This window comes from Falco peregrinus, chromosome 3, assembly GCF_023634155.1.
Source record: "Falco peregrinus isolate bFalPer1 chromosome 3, bFalPer1.pri, whole genome shotgun sequence".
In the NCBI taxonomy this organism is placed as follows: Eukaryota; Metazoa; Chordata; class Aves; order Falconiformes; family Falconidae; genus Falco; species Falco peregrinus.
The window spans coordinates 5,396,763-5,422,647 of NC_073723.1; the positions used below are offsets into that span (position 1 = coordinate 5,396,763).

Genomic DNA, 25,885 nt, shown 5'->3' on the forward strand with positions numbered 1-25,885 from the left:
GGCACCAAGTAGGAAACATTATATGCAGGGCCAGTGCTTAGGTGACACTTTACAAGCAAGAATAATCCACTTGTGTGACACCTTAATAAATGGCTCTTCGGTTGCTGGGGAATAGATGCTTTTCTAAGATTCTTCAGAACGGCTAAATAACGTGGTGAATCCATTAACAAGACCTGTCTGAAGTTCCTGTAAGTCTTTCTTTGGACAGTTCCTGTAAGTCTCTGTTTACTGCTGTGTCTTTGATGCTCCACTGTACACTGCACGCTTGGCAAATACAGGCACGCAGGCAGGGGCATGGCATTGCTGGGATGCTGCGAGATGCTGTTCTTTGCAGAAAAAGGTGGTGGTGAAAGGGGTGAAATCGGTAAAAAACTTGGAGTTGATTTCAAACCGCAGCTGTGCATGTGCTATGTCTGCATCTGGTCTCCTGCCTCCCCCATCCAGACCCAGGACTGATACCTGGGCTTCCTGGCATGACCCCGAGCTGTCTCACGGCTCTGGATTTACTGGGCTGTGTGTGACACTGGGCACCATCTCTGGACCCAATCCTGACTTGCTGCCCCACGTCCTGGCTCAGCAGTCCTGCGTGCCTCACTGTCACCGTGGCTCCCCATTCCTGGTGGAGCTGCCAGCCACTGCTGCACCCTTTGGTGCTGTCACTCCTCATCACAAGGCACTTGAAATTCTCACAGATCTTCCTGAAATATTGCTGCTGAAAGCAAAGCAAACCCAGGGAAAGCATAGCAGGACCGTGATATGACACAGCAGTTAGTGCCTACTTACACAACTAAGGGCTGACAGATGTAGTCTGCTCCTTCAAAGTGATCTCAGGAGGTAACATTGAACGCTACCTCTGCCTGTTCTTGGAACAAAAAGTCATTAACTTGAATTTTTATTCTTAAGAGCAGCATGATTGCTAACACAAGAATGAACAGGTCCACAAGAATGAACAGGTCCACATTCCTAGTGGTCCTCCAATTTCTGCAAGAGGTAAACAAGACCCTTTCCTAAAATAGAGACATTATACAGTGATAGAATTCTTGAGATTGTACAGATTAAAAAGGCTTTTATCATAACAGACTATCATCTTCCTGTTTTTATTCTTAAGACCCATTTAGAAGTCAAGTTAAAGTTCTGCTTTTTTTTTTTTTTTTTTTTTTTTTTTTTTTTCCTGCTGGCACTGTTATTTCTCCTGGCCCAGGTAGCTTTCCAGGAAAGTAAGCAATGTACAGCAGGGACATCTTTCCCGTAAGAACAAAATGGGTAGAAACATTAAACCTTGAAGCTTTTTGAGAACAAGCACCAACATGGGCACATATTATCGCCCTGTCAGCATGCCATTAACAAGATTAATCCACTGAGCACAAGTTCTTTTTCTTTTACACATGGTACCTGGCAACAAAGACAGAGATCCTGCTGTAAACTGAAATTCCAAATTGGAGTTTGAGTTGTAAAGCACATCCGAACAGTGGAACAACTTGGTGACATCTGTGATTCCAGATCCTCCAGTCTATTTTTCTTTCTAGCACAAATGTTTACCATTTTCCTGTGACCTCAAGTGGTAGTAGATAGCCCTTGCCCAGGCATATATTAGTCTGGAAACAGAACATGGAAAATTCAAACGCATCTCTGAGATAACATTAAATCCATAAATTTCTTTGAAAACTAGATTCCCTTTTCAAAGTATAATTCATAAATGCCTTAAAGAATAATGAATCAAGGCCACACACATTGAATTAACAGCACAACTCTATTCTTGCTCATTTGTGGCAATTTCATGGTGAACAGAGATGAAATGTCTTCCTAAAGAGAGGATTTTTCTCAGATTAAAAGTAATATGTAGCTTTAAGTGGGTTGATATTTATGTTAGATCAATGCAGCAACTCTAAATACACAGAAAAATGTGACTCAAGCATTGCAGGAAACTGCAATTAAAAAATGAATTAAAATCGAATTAATCTTTGCCCCGTCCCAGCGTAATGCTTAAATTTCAATTATGAAATCGGTAACAAAAAAAAAAAAAAGAATAAATTATACATACAGCTGAACAATGGCAGTGAAAGCTAAAGGAGAAATGCAGCAACTCAATAATAAAAGTGCTTTGCTTGAGGTCAGAGATTATTATTTGCACTGGAGTTACTTGGACTCATCTGCATAGCTGAATATGACAATTTTACAGCAAACTTATGAGGTTTTGAATGAAGTGACTGACATTTGGGAAAGGATATTTCCATAAACAAACGTTGACACGTGACAGATGGATAGAAGGGCTATTTGAGGACTACTGTACGTATTCATGTTATTCATACCACACTTTTCTTCACAAGCTTCCTAGCAACAGAATTTCTAACTAGGTCCATAAGAAGCCACATGCTCTCACTGCCCTCCCCCCACAAAAAAGCATCTGTTGGGGGAATTCAAGAATTCAAGAAAACCATTCAAGAAAAGTATTAAACAAATGCTCTTCCTGACTAGCAGAGGAGGTACACGAGTGATCCAAACTGGTTCAGTTGAAATTTTTTAAAATATATTTTCCAGACAGGATTTGTTTCAAATGTGTTGCATTTTGTTTTATTAAAGCTGAGCTCTGAAAACACTGCCTTTACCTGTGAGAGGACAAAACCACATGTGCTGAAGGTGTGATTGCTCAAAGGTTTTAGAGGGAAAATTCAGGATCTTTGGGCATGAGCAGGCAACCACCCATCACTGACCACAGGCAGTAATGCTGAAAGCTGCGAGCGATAGCAGGTGTAATACTCCTTGTTGGCCTCTATTTCAGCTTTTCAATTTCCTGTGTCTGCCAGCAATGCTGGCGATCTTGTCTGTGACCGGTGGCTTAGACATCACAAGGTTCAAGATCTGAGACCTAAGAACGGCAGCCCTGGAGGACAAGGCAAGGGGTAATGCTCAGAGAGTTGACTTTGGATCAATGACACTGAATTTAACATAAGCAAATCATGCAAGGTCTTCAAGGCATTAGACGTGTTACCCCAAATGACAAATATATACACTTCTCTGCAACTGAAAAAGGGAAGTGCTGTTCAAAAATAACTGGGAGATGATGAGAACTTCCTTCATTTACCAATGGAACAGTAAAAAATAACAAGTCAAACAATTCTGCTATACTCTGGTATTTCTGCGATTTTTTTTCTAAATTTCAGAATGAAAGATATTAGCACTGCACTGGAGGTGGACATGGTAAGCTTTCGGCCTGATTCCTTCTCACATCTTTAACACACTGCAGCAGACACACCACTTGAAGCCATGAATTCAAGACAGAAAACCTGAGGGTATGAATGAAAACAAGATGGGGAAAAAAGAGGATTATTATTAAATGTATTTATATTTGTAGCAATGAACATACTGGGTTGTTGCCTTGGGGCTTATTTATTCATTTATTTATATTTTTTTCTTTTTTTCCTTGAAACCAGCTAGGTTTTTATGGCTTGTCAACATACACTGCTCAAATAGTAGATTGTGAGTATGAAACACATCTAAGTTAAAACCATGGTTTGCCACTGACTCACTAACAGAGAAACAGGCAATTTCCCAAGGATCAAAGCATGCATTTTTAAGTCATAGAATGTGAATTTATCAGCAACTATTCTTCATTCACAGACATGTCATGAGGATCCCTTAATGGCTTTACCATGCATCAGATATGTGAAACTGCATAAGTGCCAAACACTACTATTACCATAGTATTAATATCCTCAAAAATCTTGAAGACACAGAGATGTTCCTCATGACCTCCCCACATCTGTTTCAGTCGCTACACCTTGTAAGACACATGCACGCACAGTCCTCTAGCATAATTTCTCAGACAGTGTGCAATTCCTAACTGAAATCTCCTGATCTTCCACTTTAACCGAAACATTATTTTCAAAAGCCTTAATTTTGACTGTCTAGTCTGCACTGAAAATTTGCTATTTGCTAAACAGCAATTTGCCTGGAGATCAAAACCTTCGAATAGCTAATTCATGTTGTACTTATTCTCATTTCCACTCTGGACGTCCTTTCTACAGAGTTGGGACAATGCTTCCTCCTGCTGTTAGTTCCAAAGGCCTTTGTGTTATTGTTCATTACTGTTATTTTTATATTAATATAAATTAATATATTTTGTATTACCATTTTATTATATATAATAACATGCTATATTATTATAATATAAATATAATAAATTAATATATAATTAATATAAATATATTAATGTTACATTAATACATACAGAAGAAACCCACAGGCTGTCAGTTTATCTCAGAAGATATAGGGATCAAAAAGCATATTTTTTTCTTCTAATCAAAACAAATACATCAAAAACATTATGCTAAAATCTCTATCATACTCATACAGTCTAGGAAAACCAGATTTCTGCTGGGTAGACCGTAGTCTTTTCAAGCATCCTCAGCAAAAAGTCAAAACACAGATCACTGGAGGCAGTGTGGACAGGGGTGGATGTGGCAGAACAGCACAGCTCTATCTCGGTGGACTCATTCACCTAAGTTCTTGCTATTACCTCAAATACCCCATTTACTTACATTAGAGCTAGCTTGGTTTTTCAGCTCTAGTTTCAATAATTCACATACTGTTTCAAATATATTACTGGGCATGTTTTCAGGTTGTTTTTTTTCCCATGGATTTGGCTGTCTCCCTTTATTGCCATGGTTTGTTTTTTTTTTTTTTGTTTCCTTTTTTTTTTTTTTTGCCATATATTCATTATTATACGGATCATAATTTTAAGTAGAGAATCTATTACTCTGTAGTTCACCGAGGTATTTCTTAACCCCTGTCATAAGGAAACTCTAAGTTTTCGTATTTAAAAGATGCAAAAAACATCACAAGCTTCTGGAATAATTTATTGGATTTATGCCACTTTATGCTTTTTAATCACAATGCCAACGACAGGTGCATTCATCTCCTGAATGCTGACTGAGCCCAAGACACAGTGATATTTCATCTTAGACTTCGAACGTCATAACATTTACAAAGTTAAAGACATCTATCCATCTCTGGTCACTCACCTAGCAGACACTCCTAGCTCTCTCAAGAAAGTCTCTCTGCAGTAATGTTTAACTTTTCTCTGATTCTTATTGTATAAAACCAACTTACAGTGAAGATGTATTTAGCTACTTTGCCACGGGAAAGCAAAGCAATAAGGAATGCTGCATACCTTCAGGGATCAGGTTAATAAGAATAATGAATTAAATGGAACAAAGAAATGAAAATCCATCTGCTGTTGGGAAAACCAAGCCTCATAGACCTGAATCCCCCAAAAGAAACTGTACAAATTTGTTTTCAGGATTAACATCAAAGGCTGTTGGGAAAAGACACGTATGAAATCAAAATATGTACATATCACTGCATTTACCATGGTGTTTACCTTGTAAACTTTCTGGGGAAAAGAGCTGTGATTTCTTTTGCAAAATAGTAGGGAATATAGCAGGCTCAACCCCGCGGTATGTCCCCAAGGAGAACTCTGAAGACATTAAATCAAATTGTACATTGTTTCAGTTTTGATTGCTTAAAGGAAAACATATGAAATAAAATTGATTTAATGTACTATTAGTATTAGCTGCAATTATCTGGATGGTTAAATTCAGCTTACTGGCAAACACATTTGAAAAACTATTCAAATTTACTCACCTATGTTCATCACAATATTCCAACCCAAAATGTCTACCCTAATTTAATTTTGCTAATGAAGGAATCAAGGCACAGTTCAATGGCCTGTCCAAGGCCTGCAAAGACACCAGTGACAGGCTCCTGCTTACATCTCCTACCACTGGATAACTTTTCTCCTTAGTACAGAGCTCAGTAAAGGACTTCCATCTCAAGATTATTTTTTAATTTCTCTGTCATTTGATATATCAGAAATGGAAACTTTTTTTTTTTTTGTATTCCAGACCAGCACTTTCATTTTTCCTCTTTGAGAGAATAATCCTAATTGTACTGTATTTCCCGACCTCACACATAAAACTGCATCTTGTTACTGCACTCCTTTATTAACTTCCTTTAAGCTAAACTTACAGTTTACAGCTTGGCTGTGAAAAATGTAACTGGAATAATATCTTCCAAAGGTGACAATTAGAAAAGAAAAAAAAAAAAATTACAGAGGAACCACATGGACTTTTAACTGACTATATGGCAATTACATTATCCCAGGGATGTTCATTGAAAGAAAGCATCCTTGCAATGAGACATTAAAAGAACTATACTTTGTCTTGGGCATCTTTTACTAGAGGTTCTCAGTGCATCCACAGTCATTCATTAATTAAATGATAAGAACCTTCAGTGTCGTCAAGCAATTACTGCTTATCTCCCCTTAGTAAATCTAAAATCACAGACAGGGACAGATAATTTTTAGGAAGATTTTAAATCTGCCCTTCCCAACTGACATTACATTCATAAACAAATTAGGTTTCCTAGGTGGGTATTTGAGATACTTACAAGTTGTATGTAAAGCAAATGGGAGTTGGGGAGCACAAGCTGGGGCACACAAATTACGTGAATGCCTGCAGCTACTTTGAGCCAAAGGCACTGCGGAAAAGTGAACCAAAGGAGTCCTGAAACAAATTCTAACCCTCCCTACTTCACACAATGCACAACAGCCCCATGTCCCAGCTTTCCCTTGCAAGGAAGGTTGCAATAATGGTTGAAACTCATAATTTCATTCATTTACAAAACAGGTCACATTTTTAATGTGCATTTTTTCCCAGCATGAACAATGTTTTCTTGAAGCAGTTTTTCATGATTATCATCCTTTTTGGCCTTGGATGCAAACCTGTCATAGTATCTTTTAGTAGCTTTAACGTCATACCCAGCTCTCTGGTAGTATCAGAATGGACTTCTGACATGAATGATACAAAGTCCTGCCTCCATCAAATAAACCAAGGACATGAACTCTCCTCCTGTCTGTTACCATTCAACTTCGCAAAGTATTTTAGATGCAGTTTGTGTGCTGGACTCTACACAAAATAAGCACTATTATTAGAACTAAAGATGCATAATATTTATTTATGATTTCTTACTAATTTTGTTTTAAATGTCTTCATGCAGCTGCCTATGAACACACTCATCAAAAGCTGACAAGAGTCAGGCCACCCCTTACGGACTGTTGTAGTGTTTGTTCCAACTTTTCACCTCCTACTTCCAGAAAACAATGAAGTTAGAGAAACTCAAGTTTTGTTTCATCTTAGGTGTTTTGAAAGATGATGTTGATGAAGTTTTACTAGTATTAAGCAATGCATGACTGTAAACCAAGTGCCAAAAGCATGATCCAACAGCAGGCTCCAGACAAGATCTAAAGCTACTGTGCAACTATGATACCTCATCCTCCACTGCCATGAAGAAACCAGTAGTAAGGTGGCTACAGAAAACTCCAGTGCTGTCAGGGATACTGCTGGACATCCATGTCTCTCAGATGTCATTTCTTTGGCTGTTTCTCAGAATGACAGCTTTTCCTCTCAAAATTTTGTTGCCTTATGTCTTCTTCTTCAATGCCCAAGCATTGAAGCTGAACTTTGGGACATTTTAGCAGCTCATCTCTCCCATCTGCTACAGCTCAGTGTGATTTTCCTATGAAGATGCGGTTTTCAGTTACAATCATGGGTAAAAAAAAGAAAAAAAAAAAGCTCAAAATTAAGTACCTATGTTTTTCTTTTACCGGCGTTACGACCACTAGCATGTCCCAGCCCACACCATCTGCAAAGCAAGACTAAATTGGCATACAGCTAAATCACCAAACACAGAGTCGAAGCATGAAAAAATCTGATTCACCAGCATTCAGTTGAGTTATCCACAGATAAATGGCGTTACATTGTCACAGAGGGCATCAGACTGGTCCACTGAGTGAAATCTTAGAAAAGGCATTTCCTTCTCTCTGTTTCAATTTCTTATCTCCAAACCGGTGTTAATGCCACCTGCCTTTTTATGGAGCCCTTTGAATGGTACAGATAGACAAAAACTATAAAACATGTTACTACTTTCAGCATGAGTTACACAATTTTAATCAAAGGAAAATATTTCCCATGGTTTAGGCTAAGGGAAATCACAGTCAGAGTAGCAGACAGATTTAATGAAAATGAAGTTTCTTAGAAAAAAAACAAGCCTAAACAAATCCCTTGTTAATTATCATTATCTTAATAGTTTTGAAAAAGGACGTCTGAGAAATTTCCTTTGTGTAACTTTGCTGTCAAGCAATCAGTCAGCTCTGCAATAAACAGATCAAAAGTGGTAACGTAGCAGAGCCTGACTGAATCGGCGTGGTGATCTTGTTTTACGCTTAAGCCTTAAGTAGCCACTTGGCACATGCATAGGACAAGGCCTCTATTCCCTCTTTTCATACAGAATAGAATTGCCTCCTATCAGCAGAAATGGAAATTTCTCCGTACTTTAAAACCACTTCATTTTGTGCCTCTATATTCGGTACAAGGATCCTGTAAACTCCAACAGGAAGACAACACCAATCTTTGTTGTTGCAAAATAAACAGCAGGGAACTTCCCAGTTTTTCACATTCAGCAAGCAACAAATTTATTTTAGTCCAACAGACCAAAGACACACTCCTGCTAAAGTATACTTGCTCAGCAAAATACCAAAACCACTTTCAACACTGTGGACTCCCATTTTAAGTTCCATTTTTAAGTTCCATTGCATTGAACTGCATTATTTGGGGAAACAGGCTATGAAGAGCATGATAACAAGCTAGTCCCTAGGGTACCAACGAGTGCTTTTTCATGGACCTCTCCACTGAATAGTGTGGGAACATATGTGAAGGCAGCATGAGAATTCATTGTGTTACAGAGGCTTGCTGTGATACAGACATCTGAGCTACTTGAAAGTCCGAGCGAGTCTTTGTCTGAGAAAACAAGTAAATAGCTCTTTTTATTTGGCCTTTATTGGAATAATTGATGTTGCTATAGAGAACACAGTCATAAATTCAATCATGGTTCTCTCAGAAAACCAAAATAATCTCTGTAAAGAACAGTCTGAAAGCAAGCACAATAATTTAGCAGATAGATTTAATGCAATCATAACTGCAGAGCAAATTTACCTTGTAAATTAAGGACCTACATATCTAAATCTATACATTTAAAAGGGAACACAGTGTTACCTTTGCTCAAAGGCAGTTCAAGTACCAAGTGAAAACAGAGTTTTCGGATGTCAAACACTTCAAACATTGACTTTTTACAGCTTGTAATTACATAGGACAAAATCATCGCAAAGAACTAAGATTCCAATTAGACCTCAAATTTCTTTATCTGAGAACTTGGTGGCCAAAAAACTCTTTCACCTATGGGCACAGTAACAGGCATAGATTTTTTTTACCCAATATAAATTTCAGCAGATTTTCACAAAACTGTCCTGTTATCAATCCTTTGGAGTACATATGCTAGTGACCCCATGGAGAGGAGCTGAGTAGACACCCTGACACACACTTCTTGCCCTTGTTTGCTTGAGCTCTGTCTTGGGAACTGTTCGTTGCTCCCTCAGTGGTGGAGAAAGTTCACAACGTAGACAAAAGCAGGTTGTACAAGGCAGTCTGGGGAACCCAGCCATAAGTCTCTTTGCATTGTTTTTTTCCTTCCAATAGCAATTCAGTCAAAAAACAACTAAAATGGGCTCTAGGCTGCAAGGTAGACTTGAACCTATCATTATCTAGACAAAACCACCTCAACTGAAGCTTTCAGCTGGTTCTTTAAAATCTCTTCTGTCGAGATGGGAAAACGTAACCATCTCCCCACCAATATGACTCAGAAACATAAAATGTCACTTATCTTTACATCCTCTGTCAAAAGGAATCTATTGTTTCAGTACAGGAACAGAGACTCCTGTTCTCAAAGCTCTCTATCATCACCAAAATGGCATGTACATTAGTCACTGGAGGAATCTAGAAAAGTCAAAACTTTGGACAGATTTGATAGGCAATATTGATGTTGTGATATGCATTTTCATCCTTTCTTGGATTCCTTACCAAGGCCTGTAACCTTCAGTGGCTGACAGCGATGCCCCAGGCCCACTACATTCCAGTGTCTTAAGAGTGGAAGGAATTGCACATGCTGCTTCCTTCTGCCTCCTGTGACAGGCGTAGCGGACAGTTCTAAGTTTAAACAATATATGTTGAGGGAATGCTGTTGTTTTTCTTTTTTAAAGCATCATAAGGATAGGATGCCTTGGCAGAAGTTATTCATATAGATCAGTAATGCAATTTCATGGCAGTTTATGTTTGTGAAAATCACTGTACTGAACTGCACACAAGACTCATCTAGTCCAACACTACCTCTGCACCAGAGGGTTCAGAAGGGAAGGAAAGAGCTTAATCTTCTGGTACAGTGGAAGCAGGAAGGAAGAGAAAATGAACAACACACTCTTTTAATTCTTCTGCTTTGGTCCCAAGAAACCTGGCATTTAACAAAACTTGAATTTTCCAACAGAGGGCTGGAAAACAGTATTAAGCCTTTTGAAAGCTTCTTCACAAAACATCTACAAAACGTAAGGCCAATAGCAATTTTCCATACCCTTAACCATTTTCCAAAAGTTTCTCAGTTTTTTGAAATGCTACTCAGGTTCACATCAAATGTTTTAATGACTGTTCCTCTGCACGAAACCATCCCTTCCCAACCAGCAGAAAGAAGCTGGCAGTGGGACAAAACAGGATTTTTAAGGGTTTGCAGACATTACTTTTACAAGATCAGACACGATGGAGTAAATTCTCCCTGGATGAGCCAATGGGAATTGCATGTCAGCACATGCCCTTCACTTACTACAAATCACACGACATCCTAAGGATTCCTATACGAAACAGTTCCTCAGGCAAGATCTCCATTTACTCTTGCCTGAGGTAGCCTGAGTCAGATCTTCAGAGCTGGGCTCCTGGGCGCTCAGCGACACACAGGCAGAATGAAAAGCTTCTCCCAACCACAATGCCACATAAAGATGAAGGGCAGATCTCCTGAATTTCAACAGGAACATGACTTGGGCCCATAACTTCTGCCCTTTAGAACCAAAATACATAAATAAGTATTGGAGGGATTATTATTTTTTTTTAGTATTGGCAGCTTTCCCCAGAGAAGCCTCATCTGTTAATAAAGTATTCTTGGTAAAAATTCTCCAGTATTCTTTACCCTTATAGGGTACAAAATCAAGTTCATAGCTCTAGTCTGGCCTGCTTCCAAAACTGAAACATGTGCAGACTTTAAACACCTTTTTACTATAAACTCAAAACAGGCTTCCTCAGGAAAGAGTTTGCACTTATTCTGGAAGCCACACAGTACTAAAAAAATAAAACCCTGAAATATTAATAATACCGTTCCCTGACACCAGAGTGCTTTGCAAAAATTTGAGCAAAAATAAAGAGTAATATTGCAGAAATTATAATTCTGCTTCACATATGGGATCTTGATTTGCATTCAAAATCCAGGAAAAATCCAAACAATAACTGTATTTCCTGAGCCCCGCCCCCCCCCAAAGCGAAGACATTTATAACTTCTGCATCTGAATGGAACAAACAACACTGATCTCATCTGTTTTTCAAGAGGTTAGAAAGAAAAAAACCCAAACCCTTTCAACTGCACGTAGCTTTCTCTATTCTACCCAATAAGCATACCTTCTCACTTCATGGTTAACCGTTGCAAAGGAAGACGCTGCATACCCACGCATCCCAAAGCACCTCCAGACAGGATAATGTGGTTACCTCAATGGACACTTTGCCCTTGGATCTCTGCTGCAGAACTCCACCAGGCCAGCAAACCCGTAATACCAGAAACGGCCTCTTTTCCTGTGCTGGTTTTGGCTGGGATGGAGTTAATTTCCTTCGCAGTAACCAGTATGGGGCTGTGTTCTGGATTCGTGCTGGAAACAGTGTGGATAACACAGGGAATTTTTCATTATTGCTGAGCAGCGCTGACACAGAGCCAAGGGCTTTGCTGCTCCTCACCCCACTCCGCCAGCGAGGAGGCTGGGGGTGCACGAGGAGCTGGGAGGGGACACAGCTGGGACAGGTGACCCCAGCTGACCCCAGGGGTATTCCAGACTATATGACATCATGCTCAGCATGGAAAGCTGAGGCGAGAAGAAGGAGGTGCAGGGGGATGTTCGGAGTAAATGGCGTTCATCTTCACAAGTCACCGTTACACGTGCTGGAGCCCTGCTGTCCTGGGGATGGCTGAGCGCCTGCCTGCCCATGGGGAGTGGGGAATGAATTCCTTGCTCTGCTTTGCTTTTGCACACAGCTTTTGCTTTACCTATTAAACTATCAATCCACAAGTTTTCTCACTTCTTTTTCTGATTCTCTCCCCCATCCCACTCGGGGGAGTGAGCAAACAGCTGTGTGGGCTTAGTTGCTGGCCCCACCACACCACCATGCCACCTCCCTTCTTTCTCCCACTGTACTTGATGCTGAAATAGACATTTTGCCCCAAAACAAATAGAGTTATTCTAGTGGGAGCAACACTGTCCTCAAAATTAATCACTTCATGCACCTTGGCACTATGCTGAAGGGCATTTAACACACACTAATGATGATCATCCCTACTTAAAACTGTTCAGTAATTTTAAATCATCAAGATACACACGAAGCACAGCATTGCAGGATCATCTCCCCTGTAGTCCTTTATGTCTACGGTTGTAAAGCGAGGAACATACCATTAAGTGACTGTTCCAACTCAAAATAAATGGATGGCAGAGACCAAAATCAACTTAAGAGTATATTTAAGAGACTATGTTAGGTGCACTGATTCCCAGTAGAGTCCAAGCTACAATAATATAAAAAGTGTCTTTTAAAATAGTTTTTCTTTTTTTTTCCTATTGCCAAACTCGAAGTACCTCAAAGAGGAAGATGTCCCCCTCTTTTACAGACATAGAAAGTTGTCATTGTTCAGCAGAGCAGAGATAAACTTGGAAAACAAGGTCTCTCAACTCTTAGTCTAGCAATCCATCGATGCAACGGTCCCCCAATACTAAGGACTGTAAACGCAAAAACCCATTAGGGGTCAAAATTAAAACACACGCTGAGGATCATCAACTAACCTGAGTCACTGAAGACTGTTGAATCAGAGGACATATACCAATTCCCTTGAGGTAAAGAGCTTTACATCTTGTTCTGATATATATACCCTTTAACAGCAAGATTGAAGAGTGAGGGAGGATGATGGCTCTAGGGAAGAATGGGCATCTACTCTTTTCCACATATCTATTAATGGTCAAAATGTTTGGGATTGTGTGCGTGAAGTGTATGTAAAGAATGTTCAAAGGCTGAGAAAGAGTGTTATTTGGTACAGAAAATACACTTCTGATATTAGCAACTATGAGCTTCAATTAAAATTTGACTAGAAAAAAACTCAACAGAACCTTAAATATTATGTGGTAGAAGGTATTCATGATTTCTGAGCAATTATTTCTCAATGGCTTCCATCACAGAAAGGAAAGCGTGGTAACTGAAAACAAAGCATGCATACCTGCCTTCAGTGTAGTCCTGTGGCATAAAGACAAACATTATACTCAAAATCAGTTTCAGTTATATTCTGTAAGTTATAATTATCATCAGTGCTTTAATTACTGCATTTTGCAGATGACCCATACAATAACCACTGGAAAAAAGTCATTAAAGCTCATGAAAAATTTAATTCCAACAACTTCACTGGATTGGCTTCTAAGTTCAGCTTTTAGAGCCTTGGAATAAAACACTTTGACAGTTTACATCATTAAATAATTGAATGTCATATAAATGTCCTATTTTAGTCATCATTCATTTAATTATCTCCACTGTTGAAATAATGAAATAAACCCATGCTGATCAGTATGACTTAGCACTCAGAAGCACAGACCTAAGGATACAAACACAGTTAACAGTATTTTTCCTCCAGAAAGATCAATTTCAGCTTCAGTGTATATCTTCTAATATACCTGATTATCAGCTCCTACTGTTGGGTTGACCATTCTACCTGGACTATACGGCAAATATATATATATAACATACAAAAAAGAGTCTTGCAAAAGGGTAAGAACTGCTAAAAATAAGTAGGGACTGAAGAAGAGAAGAATCTGTTGAAAAATGGATCAAATTTTTATCTTTGTATCTCTACAAAGAGACTATTTTCCCTTCTCCAGTAAGTCTGGAAGCCAGTCACCATTTGCCAACCTTCTGTCTCTGCCGTGTAGTTGGGTTTTCTCCTCTAAGACTCCATGGTAGCAAGCTGATCACAGTTAGCCCAGGTGTGCGATTCAAAAGTAGAAATACTGCTATGATTTTTTTTGAAGTGTATGTCTAATAAAAGTCAGTATTGGAGTTTTTAAGATATCTGAGGTACTCTTTGAACGGACAACATGATGCCTGGAAAACACTACTTCATGTACCATTGATTCGTAAATATATATTTTATTACGATTCATCCGCCACTAATGATTTTAGAATTGAAGGACCATAGAATCATTTAGTTTGGAAAAGACCTTTAAGATCATCAAGCCTAATCGCTAACCCAGGTCTGCCAAGGCCAGCACTAAACCATGCCTCTAAGCACCACAGTTACACAGTTTTTGAACACTTCCATAGATGGTGATTCTACCACCTCCCCGGGCAGCCTGTTCGAATGCTTGACCACCCTTTCAGTGAAAAAGAATTTCCTAATATCCAATGTAAACCTCCCCTGGCACAACTTGATGCCATTTCCTCTTGTCCTAGAAGACATATTTTTTCACATTTAATATAATTTTAAATAGTGGCATTAAATTCATACACCAAAGCATTTTAAACCACACTCACAGACACTTGCAAATATGGATTTATTTACATGTGTGCATCACTGCTACAGGTTTCTGTTTGCAAAACAGAGATCCTGCACGTGAAACAGAAGTACTGTTTCTCAAGGCCGCGAAGTCACTTTTATTCACCCTGAAAACTATCATGTACACTGAGGTCTACCCAGAAGAAGCCTCAAGCTTTTTATATCCCAAAGGGATATTTCTGCTTCTGATCGGTTGTCCACTTGTAACAAAAGAATACTGTGACTTAAATCTCCACCATTTCCTTTTAAATATTTAACATTCGAATTTTATTCATCCAAATGTCTGGATTGTTTTCAGCAACTAATACAAATTAAACACAGAGCAACAAAAAAGTTCTAAGGAAAGCAGGTCCACTGGCAGCATGGAATCAATAACCAGCCGAGAGTCTGAATTCTTATAATGTTCTTCTAATCTTGTACTAACTCCAATGAGGTATGAATGAGAAAAATTTTAACGGAATCCTACATCCTTCTCTTTAATCCCTGCAGACTGGTATAGAAGGAGATCTCAATTTAAAATGAAGATAAAACAGAATGAATACATCAAATCTGTATTTACAAAATGTCTTGACATATAATAGGCATAATTCTTACCATCAATAACTACTGGCTTTTTTAACTTTCTCTGGAAAACTCAGCCTATGGCATTAAGCTTGTATTGAAGAAAAATGCAAGCTGTGGCATGCTTATTTTCAGTCTAAGTCATGCAATGGGATGAATCATGCGCCTGAGATGGAGCAGAAAAGCTTGTCACTAAAAAGTGATTACCCATGTTGGCTACAATCTTTTCAGACCAAGAATATTACTTAGTAATGAAGAGGAGAACGGGAACACACACTTCATCCCTCCAACTGAACTTCATCTTCTTATGAGGTAGGCAGTGACTGTTCCTGTCGGTGTGCCTATTACACATAAGGGAACTAGGGCATTAGGAGTATTAGCAAAACATGTAAGTCCAGACAGCAATCACACCCCTGTGGAGATCTGACACCAGATCAACCAAATATTCTCATCCACAGATCTCACTGTCATTTCTAAAGGTTGCACCACCTCTAACACATCCACCCACATTATCCGTAACTCAGACAGAAAACAGATTCCCTCTGAACCCGCAGTGTGACCTATACAACACACACCACCAGATTCCCCCAATTTATTTGTGTTCACATGGGAACGACTTTTAGAAAAACATCAGGTGCTGAGCAATGGTAAATCCAACACCCTTCATGTGAGTGGTCCTGTGATTAGTGAGTTACTCTCCCTGTTCACAAAAGCTCCTGGATTCACATCTGACTGTATCTAACTTCAGACTCCAGCCGCTGGATCTTTCTTTGCCATCACCGTGTTTTCTTTCCATCACTGATTTTCCGTTCCTCAAAATGTATGTATAGATTGTAACCAACATCTCACAACCTTGTCTTCTTAAAACTAAATACACCGAGCTCCCTCCCAATCCTTTCAACATATTTTCCTAGTTATCCGAGCGTTTCTGAATCTCATACGATTTTTCAAAACTATTGCTATTTTTCACTATAACAACAGGACTGGTGTAACCATGAAGGTCTAAATATGTAAGTACATCAAAGTCTGTTCGTATGTTGGGTACCTATATAGCTGTAACGTAACATTTAAAAATCTTTATTATAACAGTATTACTTTACAAAAAAGGAAACATAAAAATAACTTAAAACTGAAAATATGCAAAGAGTATATATTTTATATAGATATATATTTCCACAGTCAGATTTTATCAAGATTTCCATATTGCTGTTACCAAAGAAAACTGGAAAATGACTGAATTTGACGCACTGTACATGATGTATGCTGCCTTTGAACAATGAGATTTTGCTTGTTAATGTTTTCCCAAAGGCTTCTTCGTAAGGAACACGGGTCAGCTCAGAGGAGTTATAGAATCATAGAGTCATTTAGGTTGGAAAAAACCTTCAAGATCATCAAGTCCAACCATTAAACTTAGCACTGCCACGTCCACCACTAATCCATGTCCTTAAGTGCCCCATCTGTGTATTTTTAAACACTTCCACAGATGGTGATTCCACCACCTCCCTGGGAAGCCTGTTCCAATGCTTGCCCACCCTTGCAGTGAAGAAATTTTTCCTACTATCCAATCTAAACTTCCCCGGCGTAACTTGAGGATGTTTCTTCTTGTAGTGTTGTTTGTTATCTGGGCAAAGAAACCTACCCCACTTGTCTACAGCCTCCTTTCAGGTATTTGTAGAGAGCAGTGAGGTCCCCCTGAGCTGTCCCCTCTGCAGGCTCAACAACCCCAACTCCCTCAGCTGCTCCTCATAAAACGTGTGCTCCAGACCATGAAAGACCACGGCAGTTTTGGTACTGCTGCCACCTAAACAATTAGAAGAACTAAAACAAAATTTAGCTAATTGTAAAATGCAATTACCTTTCAGAGGTGTAAACCAGCATTAATGCTTCTAAGCGCTCAAATAAACATAAACGGGTTTCTCAGACATTCTCCAAGTAGGCAAGTAAAGAGGAAACTGGAGTATTAAAATGAAAGGAGAGCATCAAAAATCAGGAAAAAAAAAGGGGGGGAAAAAAAAGAAAGTAAAAGTTTCTTCTGGAAAATAGTAACAATCTTCAGCTCATAAACTGTATTAGTGTTGTTCTTATTTTTCTGATTAATACCACCCTGGATGTTACTAGCATGCTTCTTTGCTTCTGCATGAAATACATCAAGCTTAACCGATGCATTTTTTTCTTCCCTGGTGTTACTGAAAAGGGAGGCCGTACCTTGCTGGGTCAAGAAGTATGAACTCTTAAAGTTCATGCACAGCGCAATGGTGCAAGTAGGCACAGAGCATTTCACAAAGGATGGGCACAGACAACCTGAGCCTGGCAAACTGAAAACACAGACAGCTGGGTAAACCTCAAGTCTAAATCAGCAAGTCTTTCTCAGCATGCAAACATTTAAGAAAGAAATAGAAATGTTTACAGTCTACCATAACTAATTTATAAATTATTCTTATTCTGGATGGGCAAGGGATAGCTGATTAAAAGGTACACATCAAATGTGCATCTGACACATGTGTGCCACGCCATACGGGTGTAGACACCCTATAAAATCTGCATCTTTCCTTGATGTGAACTTCTTTCAAATCCACAGCATTTCTGACATCAAGGTATTTGTCCTGTCTTCATAGTAGTTTCAAGTGATGAACTTCATGACATGATTACAACAGCAGAGTAGGAACCAATTGGACACTTTTAAGTTTACGTTTTGTGGGAGTAATGTCGATCAAGTGACTCCAGTTATTGGTGTCATAAGTAGATCTATGTTCACTGATAACAGAAAAATGGTTTGGATAATCAACAACCCAAGCAAAAAATATTTCTGTTTTATAGACTTTGAAATGCAGTTGCTTCCAGATTTGAAAATGAGCATTTGGGTGCAGTGAAATGAAAGAGGCAATTGGAAACCAATTAGCTGAACTGAAAATGGAAATGGTTTCAGCCCCAGATCTGCAATCTGCACTGAGCCTTGCATCAGCGTTCTTATTTTATCTTATGCTTTGAAACAGGCTTCACATGACGAAGAACTGCAAACACTCCCTGGTTTGGTAGAATGAGAGTATTTTGATATTTATCAACAATGGTAGCAACAAAACCACTACTGACATTTTGATTTATTCGTATTCCTACATTTATAGATGTTTAGACAGACGGTTTTTATGTCTATTTAGAGACACAAAATTCAGACCAGAAGGTTTCCACCCAAGGCTGCTCCTCCACATGGTGAAGTTCTGTGCAGATTGCAGAGGTTCATTCACCAACGGGACCGACCAAAGTATTAATTAATGTAGCCACTATAATGACAATACAGAAAGCTTCCCCTTCCTTCTTGCCTCCTTGGGATGGGTATTTGGAAAAGGGATGTTTTGGGATGGGGATAGAAATAGTTATTTCCCACAGGTTGACCTCACACACCTTGTAAGGAGCAGCACATGACATAATATGTACTTTTTGAAGTTGCGGAGGTCTGTTAGAAAGACAGCAGCAATGTGGCCTTCTGGTTCTTACCTCATAAGCAAACGTTATTGAAGGAGCTTGCTATCATGAACCAGAAATAAATATTTAGGGCAATCAGGAAGAAAATCTATTTCGTAGCTTAGAGGTATGTTGCTCAGTAGCCCCTCCTCAAATTAGAGTAATTAGAAGCTCTGATATTGATACATCCATAGATAAAACACATGTGAGAGGATTCTGACAATGTCCCACTGTGAAACTCTGCAAGTTCCCACAGGTAAACATAGAGGTACAAAATTCTGTATTTTGTGTCATCTTTATTTAGTATATCAGCAATGCCCAAATATGAAAACTCTGGATATAATTGGGACCTTTACCTGTCCCCCTGTATCAGGTCTCCATGCCCAGGGAAGATAACATGCATTTAATTGTTGTCACTGTTTCTCTGGATCCACTTTAATTGGCAAGAAAATAAATTAATTTTCCCCAGTTCGAACCTCCCTTGCCTGTAATGGTAACTGGTAAGTGATATCCCTGTCTTTATTTTTATTGAAGAGCTTTATCTCTTTTTTCTCTCCCCCATCCTTTTGAGGTAGAGGAGTAAGAGAGCAGCTGGGGGGTGGCACCTTGCAGCTGGCCAAGGTCAACCCACCACAGCCCTCCTCAGGAAAGAACTGCCTGTGTTCTCTGAGTAATAAGGAGAAGAGAATTTACTAGATATTAATTGGCTACTGGATAAATTTAATTCTGTGGGTATATCCCTTCCACATACATCTCGAGTTTTAGTATCACAGACATACTGAATGCACATGGTTTTCTTCAGAGACTATCATGTAGCCATGGCCAGACAGCAATATTCCATATGGTGTTGCTACTGTACCTATAAAAAGGCTTTAATGAATTCTGACATCATAGAGTCACATTAGTAGTACAGAAATGTAATGCCTGCCACATTTTGGTGGTCCCAGCCCCTCCCGCAGCCTGTCCTCCCGTGTCTTTACCTCTGTCATCCTGCACTGGATGGCCGTGCTCACCTCTAGCAGGCATGTGAGAACATCCCATGCCCATCTGTTTGATTTTAAATCAAGCTTTTTTTCCAAGCCGTTTCTCATGCTGCCCCTTGGCTCTTGGAAGAGTTATGTCGCCTCACCCCCTCCTTAAAGCATTTCCTTGGTGTGGTGCCCGCAAAGGCTTCACAAGGATAATGACATGTCAGAGATCACTCCCTGCCTATTGCGGTGAACCACAGCATCTCCTTGTTTTCTTGAACCATCCCCAGCTCATTCAGTTATTTTCTTTCATCTTTTACACAGGTGGTTATTCCCGGACACGGTCACCTGTTTTGCCCCATTGCTTGCAATGCACCAGTTAGCAGGATTAGAAGGATTTATAGTTTCTATGCTAGCAGACATAATAAATAACTATTAATTGATTATGTGTTTGGGAAAATAAATAAGTAAATTTGCCATTTTCCATGGAACATACTAAGTTACATTCCCACATTAGCACTTAATTAACTAGTCTTTTAAAAAATCAGTTACTATATTTAGGTTTCTCCTTATTTTTCTTCCCCCTTTTAAAGTAAAAAAAAAATAATATGAAATTCCTCATATAACTACAACTATTTCTATATATTAGAGAGAGACAAATGGAAATACAATCTAGCTTGAAGATACCAACGGGATTTTCCTTGTCAAATACGGACGATTTAGATCTATACCTAGTGGCTGGCTTTTCAAAATCCCCACCAGGATTCATAGACATGGACAGAAAAAGCAGTGCTATTTTGGGTTGCTGGAAGGAGGCTGTTAGTCACAACGAACACTTTACAGTTGGTATACATTGCAGGGGCTGTTGACCGAATGAACCTTTAAAGGAAGGCAATTTTAAGCCCAGTAAAACTCAGACACAGGCTAACACTTGAGGAAAAAAAAGTCTTAGGAATTAATGTGAAAAATGCTCTATTTTGTCACACAACTCAACATGCACAAGAAGCCTTCCTATGGCCACAGAACATGAGAATCCCACAGAAAGGCGACCTCAATATCGCAGGCACACAGTCTATTTAGAAGCTGCTAATGAACTCACCTCAAATTTCACAAAAGCTGTTTCAAACAGAAATCACTTTGAAATCCAAGTAATTCCTTACCTCAGGTATTTCAAATCTTTAGTTTAATTGTAATACTTTCTTCTGTGGGCATACTCTTGTTTTCACATATGTTTTACTGTTTGATTAGTACTAAATCCATAGAGAAAGGGGTTTGGGCCATTGATTTTGTGAGGTTTTGTAATAATTTCCTGGATCCGTATTTCATATGGTATTTTACCTGCGTTGCCTAGTGGCCGAGTAAGTCTTATAAGATATTCTGCCCAGTGAGCGAGGTGAAAGAATTCCAGCCTAAGCAGTCAACTGGAAGGAAGAGAAGGAAGTTATGAGGCCAAGACAGTTTGACCTGAATATTCCATTCTGGGGTAGGAATAGGCTGAGGAGTTCAAGCATATGAAAGTGGAAAAGGTTGGTCTGTATTTTCGTACATTTTTTTCCTAAATGATGGGATAACTACCACCTCTTCTGTGAGAAGACCTACCACACAGCAAGCCTCAAAGAGGCTTTCCAGCCCCTTTAGGCACTGGCAGGCTGCTGTAAGGTCACCCCGGAGCCTTGTCTTCTCCAGGCTGAACAGCCCCAACTCTCTCAGCCTGTCTTCATAGGAGAGGTGCTCCAGCCCTCTGATCATCTTTGTGCCCCTCCTGTGGACTCTCTCCAACAGGTCCATGTCCTTCTTAAGTTGGGGGGGTCAGAGCTGATATCATATCACATCCTTATCCTTTTCCTTTTTTGCTCTTACTTTCCTTTGCATCACATAAAAATGCTCGGCACACAAGGCAGAAAAGCAAAGCTGAATAATGGAAAGTAGGTATTACAGAGGAACCAAAAGCAGAACTGTTACTGAACTTATAGAAATGCAGTATTGTACAGCAGAGCTGCCTTTTGCAACGCTCTAGGAAGAACCCAGCAGAGCTGTCAACAGAAGCTTCAGCTCAGGAGGCCTCAGGTGTTTTGGAAATTAACTTACTTTCTCTGAGTAGCATCTAACTTCTGGGACAGAGTTTAAAATCAACTCTAACAAAGAAAGTTACTCAACTTCAAACCTGCAATAAAACCAACACCTCCAAAGATCAGCCCTCAGGGGGACAAAGAAAGGCAAACAAACATCAACAGTTTAACAGCCACTTTCACTTACTTTAACATTTTCAGCAAATTAGTGTTTTAATATTCCCTGGGCAAACTACAGTAGTTGTGCTGTCAGATTTCAAGACACAGTAAAAATCTTTTCCTCCTCACAACGTTGTGTATTAAGCAACCCATCTGGTTTGAGTCTGATCCAATAAAATTAACCTGCATCCTTCAAATAGATTTTAAATGCGACATGCTGGAGTTGTAACGATAACTTCATGAAAGCAATGCGCATTCTGCTCTTCCTACTCACAAAATCATGAATCAAGGGCTTGTTCACATTTCAGTGTTTAGTAGCCTAACTGTGTGTTCCTTAAATCCTGCCCTCAGATGCATTGGGGAATATTACACAGGGTTCCAGGCTTCCTAGAAGCAAATTTTACAAGTGAAACTTTATCTGTGAGAATAAACATTCCCCAAATTTGTTTCATTTACAAAGCAACTATTTAAATAGATTTCTTCAAATGATACTGCCTTTTGGTGTTACCAATCTTGTCTCATTTATAGCTTATACGCATGGTGCTTCCGTATTTCCTTTAACATTTAAATATTCGCATACTAGCGTTGCCCTGGTATGGCATACATGCCAATGACTGTTAGCAGGATGTAAAGCAACATTTGGAGTGGTAGTTAGAGCAAACCCTGCCTGACTTCTTAATAACTATAAAGATGTTATCATTATGTCATACTAAAGCATGCTGCATGGTTGGAGCTGTTCCAAGTTGTATTCTCTAACTCACAGAGCTAGAAAAAACCCCTTAGTTCCTTAGTACAGGAAACAAGGCAGATTTCAGCTGAGCAAACGTAGCTGGTTTTCACCAGTTTTACATCTCCCTGTGCTCCCTTCAAGGTCACTGGGGAGACAGGCATTCTTTGGTCCTGACCCAGACAACTATATAAGCCAAGGAACTCAAAACTTGCAAGTGCTTCTTACTATCCTTTCAGCATAAAGGCAGCCTAATACAACAGGATTAGATACGGACATCTATAGCAAATGATATGGATCTTGTCCTTACCGTTTCTGTTTGAATACATTTTCCTTTCATGGAATATTAACTGAGATAATTTCAAAACCCCCAAAATAAACAACATTTTTCATGGATGCTTATACAAACAAATAAGAAGTCTCTGGAATGCAAGGTTATTATTTACTCTCTTTTTAACTACTCAAATCACAAACCCTGTTTTGAATGGAATAAATTTGTTGATCTGTTTGTTTATTTCTACAGCTTATAGCAGTGATATGCCTTTCATCCAATAATCCTCCTTTGGGCTTCTTTGATGCTAAATGGATTTTTTTTAGGGTTTTTTAGGTTTGTTGTTGTTGGGTAGAAAGGGACAGGTCAATAGTAGCCTGTCAGAATGCGTAGCATCATCAGAGAGTACAATGTGATGTTAACCTGGCATGCAAGCTCTAGACAGGTCAGGAAATATAAAATTACATGTGCGGTCTTTCCTCTTTCATAGCTTTTATGTAGCTGTGCAGATCAGTGGGAAAATATCAGGCAGAGACATTTATCCTTTCTGCAAAGATAAACTGAGATTTCAGGTTCCTACATATCAAGTGGAGAGAAGGGACTTTGTTGCTGTTTGTGACGCAAAGAGGTCAACCACGAGCCCATCAGTTTGGCTTAAAATAAATTGAGCAGCATAACTACTTCAGATTTATGAATGTTTCCTTTCAGAGTTTGTCCCTGCTTCATAGACATTTCAACCAACAGGTAACATTATATCTTCTTCTTCTCCTTCTCTGACCTCTTTTACTTCCCAGGAAATGCAACTTCATTCATTTCTCCTACTGAAACTCCAGTCAATTGTGTTTGGCCATGAATCTCCGCACCAGGGAGTCTGGAGATTAAGTTTATGGTCTTCCTTTTCCAAGAGGTCACATATGAATCTCTCCTGGAAGATGCTGGTGGTTCAACTTCTTAAAGGAGCTATGACGGCCTTAAATACAAAATTAGTATAAACAAATAAAATTGACCAGGCCGGTAAGAGCCATGGCAAGTCTCATGTATGCAGGGTTACATTCTCTTCCTCCCCAAACCAGCAGAGCCTCATCCACAGCATCCCTGCAAGCGGCTCCTCGTTATTCCACTCTCTAAGACTGACAAGATGTATGGTGTGTTGGACTGCCAGCCATGCCTAGCAGAACTGCTGGCGAAACCTTTACAGATGCTGATACTTCCTTTCATAAAGTCCTTCTCATTTTCTGTAGAAAGAAATGGAAGGGAAGGACAGAAGGGGTGATTCCTTCAGCAGGAGTCAGCTACTCTAGTTCTCTTATTTGCCTCTATTATCAGCCAAAAAGCTAAAATAACCCGTTGTAACACAGGGGCAATGGGCTCATAATGGACATAGAGACTGGTGCCTTTGATTTTCTGGCTTTCCATCCCAAAACATCTGCTGGTAAAAACCCTTTCATGACAGAGCTCATCAAAAGGACTGACTTCCTCCAAAATAAGTGCAATTCCAGATGTAATTTAGAACTGGAAAAACACATTATGGAGCCAAATCGTCATCTAGAAATAAGTATTTAGGAGTTTCAAATATGGTTAGGAACTTCCCTCTGAACAACAAAACCCAGCAGAACTAGAACTAACAGAGGTTCTAAAGACCCAAAGCTGAACTGTAGAAGGAACAGCTAGCTCCATTATGGTCCCTAAAAAAGCTGATTCACCTTTTTAAGGACCCGTGGGCCTGAGCACAATGTAGAAGGCTACGAATGAAGTTATTTGCTGCAGTTAACAGCATTAATAACACATAATACAATACAGTAAATACGATACTACAATAAATAAAGCATAAATCCAAGAGGGTGGGAAACTCTGACAAACTACGTAACATCCCCACTTGATTCAGAGCAGCAGAAGGAGAAAGTGTATTGTAGTCACTCCCACAGAGAAATTTCTTGCGTGGCAAAAAATGAAGCAGTCTGCAATGGGAATGCCTGGTTTAGGACTCTGTGGGAGCAGAAGGAAACAAACTAGAATCTTTACCTCTATATTAGTTATTTCTTAGTTTTCTTCCCCCTCAGTCCTAATGTTGGTTTTATTGAGCTAATTTGCATTTATTAAAGTATAATTTATTTCAGATAACTCAAAAGGAAAATAAACATAACGCCTTGTACTAATGAAAGTGAAAACCAATATGACAACAACGTTGCTAATATGATAAAAAATGTGTATCTAACCAAGGCAGAATATCAATCCTGCTGTTTCTGGCCCACATTCAATCTTGTGAAGAGACAGAATGAAGATTTTTAAAAACATATTCATAAATAATGCACTAGCACAATCCAGTTAGAACAAAAGTTTCTTTTTCCAAGACCAAAAAAACATCACCAGGGACTCACACTGGGGAGAGTCCCAACGCTATCAGACATTTTACTTCTTTTGGGAATAAAGTGGAATATTTTCCCCATTGCACAGAGTCTTTTAATGACAATGGCCATGAGCCTTGCTGGGAGAGCATTTGTGCCTCTGCAAGTGCTGCCCAAGACAGCTCTACAAATGCCTTCCCATGTGCTCCCACTTGCCAGCCCTGTTAAACGGAGGATGCTGGGGCAAAAGAAGCCTAACCAAAAACCCACTCTGAAAAATTTATAGATACAGGAAGGACAACTGGAGTAAACGACAAATTTTTCCCTCATCTATTTTCACAAAGTATTAATAGACAAAGAGGAGTCAAGAATAAAAAGTGCTTGGACATACATTTCCTGCATTTGCAGCCAGTGACAATCAGATGCCTTAGCTTGGTCCCATCATGACTGGCAAATGGTCACAATCAGCTGACAAGAAAAGCAGAGAGAAAGCCAGAGAAAACCTCTCACCTCCCCAGATACAAGTGGTTCCAGAATCACTTCTGTCA

At 39.3% G+C, this 25,885-nt stretch overlaps 1 protein-coding gene across 4 annotated transcripts in view; it reads right to left on the reverse strand.

The window, feature by feature from the left end:
* The window catches only part of TRAPPC9 (trafficking protein particle complex subunit 9), a 508,745-nt gene that overhangs the window by 107,361 nt on the left and 375,499 nt on the right, over positions 1-25,885 (reverse strand). The window contains exon 22 of one of the 4 annotated variants that reach the window (XM_055798408.1): positions 2,551-2,881. The exons of the other annotated variants lie outside the window; for them this stretch is intronic. Within the exon in view, the coding sequence (XP_055654383.1) occupies positions 2,853-2,881 (29 nt within the window). The 3' untranslated portion in view covers positions 2,551-2,852. Of the gene's footprint in view, positions 1-2,550; positions 2,882-25,885 lie in introns of those variants that run through there. 4 annotated transcript variants of the gene reach the window in all.